Source organism: Pezoporus flaviventris, unplaced genomic scaffold (genome assembly GCF_033815535.1).
Source record: "Pezoporus flaviventris isolate CSIRO_AGI_PZ_B2104156 unplaced genomic scaffold, CSIRO_AGI_Pfla_v1 ptg000007l, whole genome shotgun sequence".
NCBI classification, from domain to species: domain Eukaryota; kingdom Metazoa; phylum Chordata; class Aves; order Psittaciformes; family Psittacidae; genus Pezoporus; species Pezoporus flaviventris.
In genome coordinates, this window is record NW_026892555.1 from 3,482,523 (window position 1) to 3,495,446 (window position 12,924).

At 45.1% G+C, this 12,924-nt stretch overlaps 2 protein-coding genes across 26 annotated transcripts in view; one reads left to right on the plus strand and one right to left on the minus strand.

The window, feature by feature from the left end:
- Positions 1-12,924, minus strand: part of DENND3 (DENN domain containing 3) — a 410,308-nt gene that overhangs the window by 189,149 nt on the left and 208,235 nt on the right. The gene's annotated exons all lie outside the window — the stretch shown is intronic.
- PTK2 (protein tyrosine kinase 2) overlaps positions 1-12,924 on the plus strand; it is a 201,502-nt gene that overhangs the window by 74,515 nt on the left and 114,063 nt on the right. For all 25 annotated transcript variants that reach the window (XM_061447653.1, XM_061447654.1, XM_061447661.1 and 22 more), the window contains one exon: positions 10,991-11,217. In XM_061447653.1, the coding sequence (XP_061303637.1) occupies positions 11,023-11,217 (195 nt within the window). In that variant the 5' untranslated portion in view covers positions 10,991-11,022. The remainder of the gene's footprint in view (positions 1-10,990; positions 11,218-12,924) is intronic.

Sequence of the window (12,924 nt, forward strand, 5' to 3'; positions counted from 1 at the left end):
ACCTTCTGGAGAACAAGGGCACATAATATAGGACAAGGGGGAATGGCTTTAACCTGACAGAGGGGAAGCTGAGATGAGCTCTTAGGCAGAAGCTCTTCCCTGTGAGGGTGCTGAGGCGCTGGCACAGGGTGCCCAGAGAAGCTGTGGCTGCCCCATCCCTGGCAGTGTTCAAGGCCAGGTTGGATACAGGGGCTTGGAGCAAGCTGCTCTAGTGGAAGGTGTCCCTGCCCGTGGCAGGGGAGTCCCTTCCAAACCAAATCATTCTATGAGTGAAAGAGTGGAGGTCCTGTGTTTGGGTTCAGCCTTGCACAGCATGTCCAGAAGATCCACCCAAAATGAAAGCACTGGTAAAGAACCAATAAATCTTAGTGTGCCTCGGGGCAATATGGAATCATTGCTGTTAATTCCAGAAGTCTAGAGAGGGCCTTGACAGAGAGTTTTGAGTGGTTTAAGTGTTTTAAGTTGCCTTTTTAAGTCTGTGTCATGTTTTATTTTGTGGTTTAAGTTTAACTCTTGCAGTGGGCCATGGAGTATGTATCTGTTCTAGCTTTACTTAACCGGAGTATTGAGACTTAGCTGAGGTTTGGCCTTGTGGCTGTTTCATGACTGTGTCAGTGCATGAATCTCGGAAGCCACCAGCTGATTTCTTACCAGGCATTACACCTTTAACTCAACCATTAAGTCAGATGCCACCTTCGAGAAGGCTGCTTCTGCTTTCTCTCCTTTGGGTGCAGTAGATGGAGACTTAGAGAAACAAATGCTTAGCTGAAGAATGATGCGGCTGCTATTTGGGTCCTCAAACACAGCATAGAGTCTTGAGGAGCCAAGAGCTTTGATTCTTAAAGGGGATCCAAAGGAATATCACATTGTTCAAGATCATTCATGAGGAGGCACTTAGTACATGACCAGTTCCAGCAACCCCAACTGCGAAAGTCACTTTTTTGCTGTGTGTATGTAGAGATGCACTGAAGTGTGATACCAAAAAGCTTGTAATGTGGAGAATTATTACGGTCGGTGTACTTTGAGCTTCCATTCAAGCACCTGAATAAGAATCAGGTTGCTCTTCATTTCTGCCTGTAAATCAGAACCTGTAGTTACTGACTGGGGGGGAACACTTGAGCTTTACAGATGATGGAGTTTTGTCAAGGCCATTATCATGCAACACAACAACATGGCTGTTGTCCTGCTCTGTTCCTCTCCAGCACTCAAGTGCCTTTATCTGATGTGTGCTCCTGGTTACAACTGCATTAAGGGAGGTTAAAATGGAAAGGCCTAGACAGTGGAATGTTGTAAAGTGTAGGACTGGGATGCTATTTAGTCAGTAAAACTAGGAAAGGCAAGTTTAAAGTCAGACCTGTGGAATCATAGAATGGTTTGGGTTGGAAAGGACCTTGAGATCATCTAGTTCCAACATTCCCTGCCATGACCAGGGAAACCATAGCCAAACCCAGATGTATGAAGCTGTGCTAGTGCATAGCCAGGATACCTCATCACTTTCTTTAGCTGTCTCTGGTTTCAGCATTTCTGGTTTTTAATATCTGGGCCCTACACTTGCATTATCACTAATTCTTATTAGTTTATACTATTCTGGAAAGACAGTAAATTCCCACTGCTTTTATTTAGTTACAAAGAGGCTGAGAGGAAGAGCTTGTGTTCTGTAGGGCCTCCATAAGGCAATATTTCGGTATTAGAAAAGATTACTTGAATTCTTATGGCTTCACTCTCATGTTTTGATGTTCACAGGAAGGCTGCTGCCAACCAGAACTGCAGCTTCAAAATAGAGACATTTAACTGAATTGTTTGTTCCATGCAATCACAGAATGGTTATGGTTGGAAATGACCTTGAGATCATCCAAGTTCCAACCCCTTGCCATGGGCAGGGACACCTCACACCAGACCATGTCACCCAAGGCTCTGTCCAACCTGGCCTTGAACACTGCCAGGGATGGAGCATTCACCACTTCCTTGGGCACCCTGTGCCAGCGCCTCAGCACCCTCACAGTAAAGAGCTTCTTTACTTGCTCAGCTCCCTAAATTCGCACCACTCTTCTCTACAAGTTGCTAGAGGAATTCAGAAGATCAGCAATAGAAGACAGAATAGCAAGAGAAGATAGAAGGAGCGTGACCAGCAGGTCAAAGGAGGTGAACCTGCCTCTCTGCTCTCTTGAGACCCCACTTGCAGCACTGTGTGCAGTTCTGGTGTCTTTAACATAAAAAGGGCATGGAACTGTTGGAACAAGTCCAGAGGAGGCCATGAGGATGATCAGGGGCTGGAGCACCTCCCATATGAAGGCAGGCTGAGCAAGTTAGGGCTGTTGAGCCTGGAGAAGAGAAGGCTGCGTGGAGACCTCATAGCAGCCTTCCAGTGTCTGAAGGGGGCCTATAGGGATGCTGGGGAGGGACTCTTCCTTAGGGACTGTAGTGATAGGACAAGGGGTAACGGGTTAAAACTGAAACAGGAGAAGTTTAGATTGGGTCTAATGAGGAAGTTCTTCACTGTAAGGGTGGTGAGGCACTGGAATGGGTTGCCCAGGGAAGTTGTGAATGCTCCATCCCTGGTGGTGTTCAAGGCCAGGTTGGACAGAGCCTTGGGTGACATGGTTTAGTGTGAGGTGTCCCTGCCCATGGCAGGGGGTTGGAACTGGATGATCTCAAGGTCATTTCCAACCCTAACTATTCTATGATTCTGTGAGTCTATATAAGGGTAGATGAGTGTTTGCTTGGCTTTCAGTGGTGCCAAGGGACCACAGAGCAGGTTCAGAGCACTGTTGAGAACTTAGCATAGTATCCAGCTGGATACTTTAGTCTAATTAAAGCATATACAGGCACTGATTGTCTTTGTATTCCCAACACAACTGATGTTTCCTCACTATTAAATTTTTAAATATTAAAAATAGGAATCGGTGCCAACTCCAGAGGGAGTTGTTGATAGCACAGCTTATGCAATGTTACAATTAAAATTGGGTTAAACTGTGTGAGGTGTGTTAGGACTTCATCCTGTGGGATCAGTGCTGAGACAGATTGGTACCGTTTTGAATGTTGTAGGATGACAAGAGGGCCAAGGCATCTTCATAGAATCAGAATCCCAGGTTGGAAGGGACCTCAAGGATCATCTGTGTCAACCTGTCTAGGCAAAGCATGACCTAGATTGCATGGCCCAGTACCCTGTCCAGGTGACTTGAAAGTGTCCAAGCTTGGGAAGTCCAGCACTTCCCTGGGGAGATGATTCCAATGGCTGATTGTCCTCATTGGGAAAGATTTCCCTCTTGTGTCCAGTTGGAATCTCCCCAGGAATAACTTGTGCCCATCACCCCTGGTCTTTTCCATGTGACTCCTTGTAAAAAAGGGAGTCTCTGTCTTCTCTGTAGCCACCCTTTAAATACTGGAACATGGTGGTAAGGTCACCCCTGAGCCTTCTTTTCTCTAGGCTGAACAGACCCAGCTCTCTCTGCTCTTCCTCAGTGGCTTCCCAATCCTTGGATCATCTTAGTGGCTCTTCTCCAGCCTGTCCACGTCTTTTCTGTATAGTGGGGACCAAAACCGAACACAGTATTCCAGATGTGGCCTGGCAAGTGCTGAGTGGGACATTGACTTTATCTCTGCTGGTGATGCCCTTTGATATAACCCAGCATCCTTGGGGTCACACCTTGGTAAATGTGAGCTGCTGCTTTGCAGCACCGAGGGTTCAGCTGATTATCAGTACCCTGAACCTTTCCTGTCTCTTCATCCCAAGGCTCAGTGCTGCCCAAGGCCCAGGCTTCTGTAGCACTGAGCAATAGCAGTGTACAGGTCCTTAAGACAGCCTGTACATGGAGTATGCCCTTGTTTCAATTAGTTTAGATGATACATATAATTTATTAATTGATTGTTGCTGTGATACACTTGTAACAGGCTGAGTGTTGTCAGTTTGCTTTGCTTTATATGGATCTTTTAGTCCTTGCTTCTGCTGAATTCCTCCTTCATGCACCCCTGAATGTTTTATCTCCTAAAACATGGGTTACCCATGTTGGCAGCCTGCATTATTAAACGTGTTTTGACTTTGGTCTCTATTATCTTTTCCTGTTTTCTAGTGTATTTCTAAAATGTTTAACTCTGCAAAGAAAGAAAAACCATATTGAGATGTAGAGTTACTGTTTAGGAACTGTTCCCAGGGAGAAAAGGTGTTCAGAGGAACATGGATGTAGTGAAACATTTGGTGTGTCGGTTTGGACTAAAATAGGTACTAAAACCTCAATTTTGGAATGGTTTTAATGTGGCTGCGCAGGCTGTTCTATACTTTGACCTGAGGGCCTTGATCAATGCTTTTGACTGCAAAGAATGTACTTAAAAATAGATATCTGGAGGAGCAGGGCAAGAGCAGTGGCCAGGAGGGGATCAGAGGAGAGGCAGCAGGAGAAATAAATGCATTTTTGGATGCCATAGCAAATATTACCAAGAAGAGTGAATACAGCTGAAAGTTGTCTAAGGTGGAAAAAAGGATCACTGCTTTTCTCTTCTACTTTTGAACATCAGCATTAGCTGAAAGACAGAGAACAAGAAAAATAAACTCAGTAGGAACAAACAGGGACTTCCTAATGTGATTTATGGAAATAGCTGAAATTATTCACTGTTTCTGGAGACAAAAGTGATGATAATAGGAAAAAATTACCCTTTCTCCTCTCCTTTTGTGTTAGTCCCTAATTTGAAATCACATCTAATGGTTTTCATACACTCATGGAATGGTTTCGGTTGGAAAGGCCCTTAAGATCATCCAGTTCCAACCCCCCTGCCATGGGCAGGGACACCTCACACTAAACCATGTCACCCAAGGCTCTGTCCAACCTGGTCTTGAACACTGCCAGGGATGGAGCATTCACCGTTTCCCTGGGCAACCCATTCCAGTGCCTCACCACCGTCACAGTAAAGAACTTCTAAGTTTCACCTTAAATCAATATCTTTAAATGTGTAAGATGTTAACATCAGGTAAATGCAAAACCCCTTGTGCACACCAAGCACGTTTACTGCTTCTGGCCTGTGGCATGTACATGTTCTGGGGGTGCTGCTTTGAGCTTTTTCCACTGTCCCATTTGCCTGATCTTCTGGGAATGGGACTGTTGCCATAACCAGGCACTCCAAGCGTGCACCCATGCCACAGAAGCATCTGATTGCATATGCTGTGGCTGTTTTCTTAGAAGAAACATGTCTTTTAAGTGCTGCCAAGAAGGATTTTAGCGAGTGACAGCATGTCCAACAGCAAGTGCTGGGACCAGATCTTACCATAAATATATATATATATATATAAGGAGATTATAGAATCACAGAGGGTTGGAAACGACCTTAAAGCTCATCCGGCTCGAACCCCCTGCCATGGGCAAGGACACCTTCCACTAGAGCAGGTTGCTCCAAGCCCGTGTCCAACCTGGCCTTGCACACTGCCAGGGATGGGGCAGGCACAGCTTCTCTGGGCACCCTGTGCCAGTGTTCTCAGTGTAAGGAGGACAATCTCTTCCTTACATCTCATCTCAGTCTAGCCTCCTTCTGTTTAAAGCTGTATGAAATGAATGCCATATGAGATGAATACCATCTGAGATGGCATATTGAAAGTCAGCATTGTGCTGACTTCTGACAGAGGCTCCTGAAAATATAAACTTTGTCATGAGGAGCACAGTTAAACTTGTACTCAGCATCCTTCCTTTCTGTGAGGTTGAGATAGTCAAGTTAATATTTGCAAGGTGAGCTTCTGCAGGATTTAATACTAGCTGTGAAAATGGATTGAGCTTGAAATTCATGACACGTTTACTGTGTGATGCGAGATGGATTGTGGAGAATTCCAAGGAATTTAGAGTGTGAAATAAGAATTTCTTCTTAATTGCCAAATTGCTGAGGTTGGAGGGGACCTGTGGAGATTGTTTGGTCCAGTTGCCCTGCCCAGAGCTTGGTCAGGGCTGTGTCCAGGGATGGTTTGAGTATCTCCATGAGTAGAGACTCCACAGTCTCCTTGGACAACCTGTTGCAGTGTTCACCTACCCTGTGTAGAATCATAGGATCGGCTGGGTTGGAAAAGACCTTTAAGATCATCAAACCCAACCTTTGCCCCAGGACTGCCAAGTCCACCATTGACCCATGTGTAGTGCAAACCTTTCTCTTCTATTTAAATGGGAATTCCTGTCATGTTTTTGCCACTTGCCTTGTGTCCTCACTGGGCCTCACTGGGCATCACTGGGAACAATCTGGCTCTATCTTAACTGGTATTTACACACATTGGTAAGATTCCCCTGAGCCTTCTCAAGGCCAAACCATTCTCTCTTATCTTCTTGTATAACAGATGCTCAGATCCCCAAATTATCCTTGTGGTCCTTCACTGGACCATCTCCATTATGTCCATGTCTTGTACTGGTGAGCGCAACACTGGGAACAGCGCTCCCAGTACCCTCACCAGTACTGAATAAAGGAAGGATCACCTCTCTCAACATGCTGTCAATACTCTACCTGCATTGGTGAAAGAGCTGGTGGCTGCCTTTGCTGCGAGGACTCTTGGTTGGCTTGTTGTCCCTCAGGACATCCAGATGTTTCTCTGTGAAGGTGGTTTTGCAGGTTGGAACTGAATGATCTTTAAGGTCCCTTCCAACCCAAAGCATTCTATGACTTTGTGGTCAGTCTACTAAAGCAGCTTTGTTCATGGATGCATGTGTAACTTAAAGGCTTTTATTTCTATTTAATAGCATTACTATTTTAAGTCTTGTAGAATTATTACACCAGGACCGGAGAAGAAATGAGCTCTAAGTTTTTATTGTCTTTTTTATAAATTCTTACATTTTTAAGAGATTTTATAGATTCTTACGGGTTTTTATAGGTTTGAATTGAGATTTACTAAGTTATTTTGCAGAAATGTGCCCTTTAGCTCACAGATGTTGATGCCTTCAAGCCTGAGATGAGAAGTTGAGCAATATCATAAAAATGTCGTATCTGTAAAGGACAAGGTGAAGTCATAGTGTGAGCGATTACAGCCTGGTTCCATGTGGCATGAGCTGGGGAAGGCTGTGGTGTTGGCCGTCTGCCCATGCTACTATGAGGAACAGTTCTGTTTAGGTTTTAATGCATTATCCAGCTGCTGATAGAGTCATGGAATGGTTTGGATTGGAAAGGACCTTAAAATTATTCAGTTCCAGCCCCCTGCCACAGGCAGGGACACCTTCCACTAGAGCAGGGTGCTCCAAGCCCCTGTGTCCAGCCTGGCCTTGAACACTGCCAGGGATGGGGCAGCCACAGCTTCTCTGGGCACCCTGTGCCAGCGCCTCAGCACCCTCACAGGGAAGGTGCTCTTTTAAACTGAGATCTGTAAGGGCAGGATTACAAATCAGGCTGGTTTGAATTTAGAAGAGCCCAAATAAGCATCTTAGCCGTGGAATCTTAACTTCCTTTGCATTGTAAAGCAACCTACATGTTGTAAACTGGTTGTTTAACTCTCCTGGCTGGAGAGCAGCTCTGCTTTACAAAGCTTTGGCCTCAGGCAGAGTTTTACAGTCACATTATAAACTCAAACTCAGGGGCTGGTTTTAATGGGAATGTTAATAGGTCCGTAACCAGAGGGTAGAGCATGTGTTTCTGTACCTTGAGCAATGCGATTTATTGCTCTTTTGGTACCTCATAAAGCAAGCATTGGGGTTTTTAAAAGAAGTTGTAAGGAGCCCAATGATGACAAATCCTGCAGGAAAACTGCTCTTCTGATTTTGCATAGGGGTGGTTTCACCTTTAGAGACTACGTCCCATAAAACCTGGTGAAAACTGACAGTGCCCTGTACCCAGTACGGGCAGTATGATGTTTGATTCAACATGTTCCCCTCAATGCGATTAATAGCTAAATGATTTTAATCGTGTTTTGTTTGTCCATTGACATTCCACCACCTAAGAGCTCTTTTGCATGTAGAAACTGGTGTCTTCCACCACTTTTCCTGTTTGCTGCTCCCAAGGGATACAGATTGTCCATATTTAAGTCTGTGGTCAAACATCTAAATGCTCGTTTCGGTATTTTCCTGTGGCTTTTCTCCCTATTCTTCTTCTGCCAAGTAAAACCTGATGAATGTGTATGTTAAGTGGATGGAATACAGCCTGAATGCAGGCTTCCTTTTAGTTCTCCTTTACTAAAACAGATGCTTGGTTTGGTTTGTAGCAAATCTTCCTTGCTTAAGCTTGAACTAAAGCTTAGAATCGTAGAATAGTTAGGGTTGGAAAGGACCTTGAGATCATCCAGTTCCAACCCCCCTGCCATGGGCAGGGACACCTCAGTAGACCATGTCACTCAAGGCTTTGTCTAGCCTGGCCTTGAACACCGCCAGGGACGGAGCATTCACAACTTCCCTGGGCAACCCATTCCAGTGCCTCACCCCCCTCACAGTAAAGAACTTCTTCCTTATATCCAATCTAAACTTCCCCTGTTTAAGTTTTAACCCGTTATCCCTTGTCCTATCACTACAGTCCCTAATGAAGAGTCCCTCCCCAGCATCCCTGTAGACCCCCTTCAGATACTGGAAGCTGCTCTGAGGTCTCCACGCAGCCTTCTCTTCTCCAGGCTGAACAGCCCCAACTTTCTCAGCCTGTCTTCATACGGGAGGTGCTCCAGTCCCCTGCTCATCCTCGTGGCCTCCTCTGGACTTGTTCCAAGAGTTCCATGTCCTTTTTATGTTGAGCACACCAGAACTGCACACAATGTTCCAGGTGAAGTCTCACGAGAAGAGCTTAATGCTTTTACTCATGACTTTGAGCGTAGGTAGCTTGTTCTGAAGGAGGAAGAACATAAGGCGGAAGTGGCCCATGTCTAAGCCTGAAAATGCCGTTTCATCCCAGCAGTTGCACTATGGAAGGGCTCCATTGACGTGAATTTGTCCTGATGAATCTCTCTGCCCTGTGGCTATTTTAACCACACAGGAGTGGAGCCTGCAGTGAGGAGCATGTACGGTCATGTCTCCTCAGTATTACTTTGCCGCAGGGGGGATTCTTATACCTGCTTCAGCTTTCAAGTCAGGGTTTGTATGAAAACAGCTTGCAAGGCCTTTTGGTGAGGATAAGTCGAGAGTGATGTTGCTGAGGGATCTGTATCTGGTGGTGTAGGGTGGATGGGAGGAAGGGTTTTAAGGCGGGCCTAAGGTTGGCTTAAGACATGGGTATTGATAGCCAGGAAAGAGAACAGGAAAGCAAAGTGCAAAAGCTCTGATGGTTTCTTGTTTTCCAATAGAGGCAACAGGGATATGGAGCTAAGCCGGGGCTTGGGAAGTGGGGAAGTCCCTCAGGGGTCAGACACTGAGAGAATATTGGGGATAAAGGTCTGCTTGGCCTGTTCTCACCATCTTCCCTCAGGGCAGGACATCAGAGGCCTTTTGTCTGACCCAGTTACTGCCCATTTTAAGTTCTTTTGGTTCTGCTGGATGAATGCCATTCAACCATTTCTTCAGGACACCCTGCTCAGATGGGCTCTTTGTTGCCTCTTTGTCCTGAAGGTCTGAGTTAGGTAAACTCTTTGTTTTAGACTACAGGTCCTGGTTTAGCCTCTAGCAAATGTTGTTTTCTGCAGCCTGAAGATTTCAAGCCTTGATATTGCTGGTGCTAGATTCCTGTTAGCTGAGCTCATGGTGTGGTTTGACATGACTGGTTGGGGAGACTCTCCCCTCCTGCCCCTGACCACAGGCTCCTTCTGCTGCTCCTCCTCTGTGCTTCTCTTAACATCTATAGCAGCTTCAGGCAGCTGTGGTATAAAACTAAGCCAGTCATAGAACCCAAATCACCTTCACTTTGTTCCTGATAGCTTCCTGAACCCCATTTTCATGGAGGATGGCATGTTGGTAGCTGCAGCTCTGTTGAAGCCGGCCATTACAGGAGCTCATCTGGAAGCATCAGCCTCTCTTCTGCCTCAAAGGAAAGTAAATGAAGGCTGAGGCTCCCAGCAGCAGTCCTGAAGCAGTCTCCCTCTCCTCCAGCCCCTTTCACAGGCCAGCTTTACAACCAGCAAGGTGTTCGGAGCACCGTGTGTGCCAAAAAGAGCAAGTTTAGTTTATTTTTAACATCTCCAGCATCTCCAACACTGCCTCCCCACTGTCTGCTCCCTGTGAGGAGGAGGAGGAGGGTACAGAAAGCTCCATGCACTTGTCCAAGGCCTGGAGCAAAGCCCTGCAGTTCTTTGCTGTTTCCAGCCAGCAGACTGGAATGATGCTGACTCTGGCAGGCAAGGGAGGAGGTTTTGTTTGCTCTTTTTCTCTTGTATTGCATTCATTTCTCAGACACCATCTGCTTGTGGCTGACTAAGCTGCAGCAGTAGCCAAGAGGCAGTTTTCTCCTTTTTTTGTTAGAGATGCAAACTCATACCATGGTCCGTGCCTTTGCTACCAGACTGGAAATCATTTGGAAACTGGGCCAGTTGGTGGTAGAGCTTAGCCACTTACTCACTAATTGATGAGAGGATGGACACTGGTGGTGTTAATGGTTCCTCAGTGAATAATGAATCTATCTCTGGGTGGTTTTGAGTTCCCAAAATAGCACAAAACAAGTTGATGTGGCAGTGTCTTAACCTTAGACAGGAGAGCCTGGTGTTGCTGTGCAGCTTCTTAGTGCTCAGCCTCCAGTTTGGGCTGTCAGGGTTTCCTTATCCTGATCTTTAGAGGCTTGTTCCAAGACCAGACTTGGTAGATTTTAAGGATGGGAACTCCTGTTAAAACTGGGGGTGCTGTTTGGTCTTGAAGGCTTTGGCAGGGGCCTGGTTAAATCATTGAGAAACTAAAGGAAGAAGTCTTGCTAAAGATACCACTTCTGTTAATGATTGTGGTGTTCAAATTCAGTTCTCTTGCTCTCGTATTATCTGGGTAGTTTTTATGTTTGTAGATGTATAACTTATTTTAGGAGTGCACTCCAAAAATCTCCTTTAAAAACGAGTCTGTGTGGATTTCTGGTAGGTGCTTTGTATGAATCAGTGTAAGATCCAGGTATAACTACAATGAATCTCTTTCTTGTTTCCCTTTCCCAGAATATGACAGATACCTAGCATCTAGCAAAACCATGGCAGCGGCTTACCTTGATCCCAACTTGAATCATACACCAAGTTCAAGTGCAAAGACTCATCTCAGTACTGGGATGGAGCGTTCCCCAGGGTCCATGGAACGAGTCTTAAAGGTTTTCCACTACTTTGAAAACAACAGTGAACCGACGACGTGGGCCAGCATCATCCGGCACGGAGACGCTACTGATGTCCGAGTAAGTCTGCTTCGAGCATTCGCAAGCCATCTTTAGCTTAAGTGTTAACACCCAAGAAATGGCAGGTTAAAGCAAACAGGAGGTTTGCAGTTCATTTTAAAAGAGTCTTTACCTGTTGTAAGGGGTGAGTAAGTTCAGGGAAAGCTTCATGTGGTACCAGCTTTCCTTGAGAACAAATAAAACCTGATATATGATTGTGTATTATCTTAAATGAATACTCTTCCCATTTCTGCACAATAGAAACTTGGCAGTTACACCACTGGTTGTCAGTCTGGATAGCACTGCTGATATGTGTCACTTGACTTTTAGCACTTCGTGCTTCCCAAAAGCTTGTGTGACCCCTTATGGCAGGAGTGAGAGCTGGAATGAAGGTGACACTTTTCGTATGAACTAAATAATTTAGCATATTTAAATGTAGGTTGTATGTATTTGCATGTTTAAAATGCTTAAATGTAATGTGTACATTACAAAATAGCCTTGCTTGAGCACTCATTCCCCCATGGTGTGGGGAAATGAAGCTGAGGAGTCCATTTTACCCTCAGTAAGTCCCTTTGTTCCCCTCTCTCCCCCCCCAGTCACCAGCTGCTTGTGTTTTTACCATGCTTGTCCTTCAGTTAGTTGGACAGAACTCAAAGCTGGGGGAGTTTTAAGAATAACTTTAAGTATCTGTAATCTGAGAGGTGTGTGGAGCTGTTATGTGTGCATGAAACCCAGTGGTTATTCTGAAGCATGAGTTCTTTCTAATGCTGAGGCCTTTGCTTACCATTTGCTACTCTTACTCCTTGAATTTTTGAGGTGTTGAGGTATTTAAGCTGAAATGAAGCTCACTTCATGTCAGATGCTTTTAAAGCTTCATGGTTTGGTTGGCTTTTAATGATTCTCCAAGAGCAGACTCTTGCATGGTGGTAGGTGATATGGAGGGTTGTTTCCTTCTCTGAGGTTCTTACTGTAGGAGCAGGTTCCCATCTGTTCACTGCTGCCAACGTTTGTATTCTCTGCATGTACATTGAATTCCACAACAAAACCCTGGTTCCAATCTGCTGAAGGGAGCTGTTGGGGGTTAAGGAGCTCTGTTGTCTCCTGCCCATCATTTCCTTTGTGCAAGAGAAAACCAAGTAAAAAAGACTGAGGTTTTGAACGTTTTCTCTTCGTCCTGTTTATTTCCTAGCATGGCTGCATATGAAGACACCAAAGAAGCATTCCTCACAAGTAGATCTTGTGGCCCTGATCATAGACCTCTGAAATTCAAGGATTTTCACCGGTGATGATAAGAAAAGCTCTCTCTTGTCAGTTCAGTGAACTCAGATCTGTGTGTAGGAACTTGGCGAGCAAAGCTAAAACAACAAGAAACATTGTCATCAATAGCACACGCTTATTTTTATATAGAATAGGTTGGGTACCACTTGAAACATCTTCGCTCTCTGACTGAAGTATGATGGTTTGAGACACCTAATGTGGTTGATTCATTTCATGAAGTGTAGTCCTTTGTACAAGGGAAGAAAAAGTGTGTCTCAGTATGTTTTTAACCTTGCAAGCCTCTACTGTGAACGGATGTCTATGGATCCTCACATGGGACTTGAAATCCAGGTTGTCTTTCCAAAGAAGTGCATAGAAACTTGAAAAACAAAAGCCGAGATTACATCTGTGGTTCCTCCAGCTCAGAAATACCTGTGGTTATGGGCTTTAGGGATCCAAAACTTACACTCC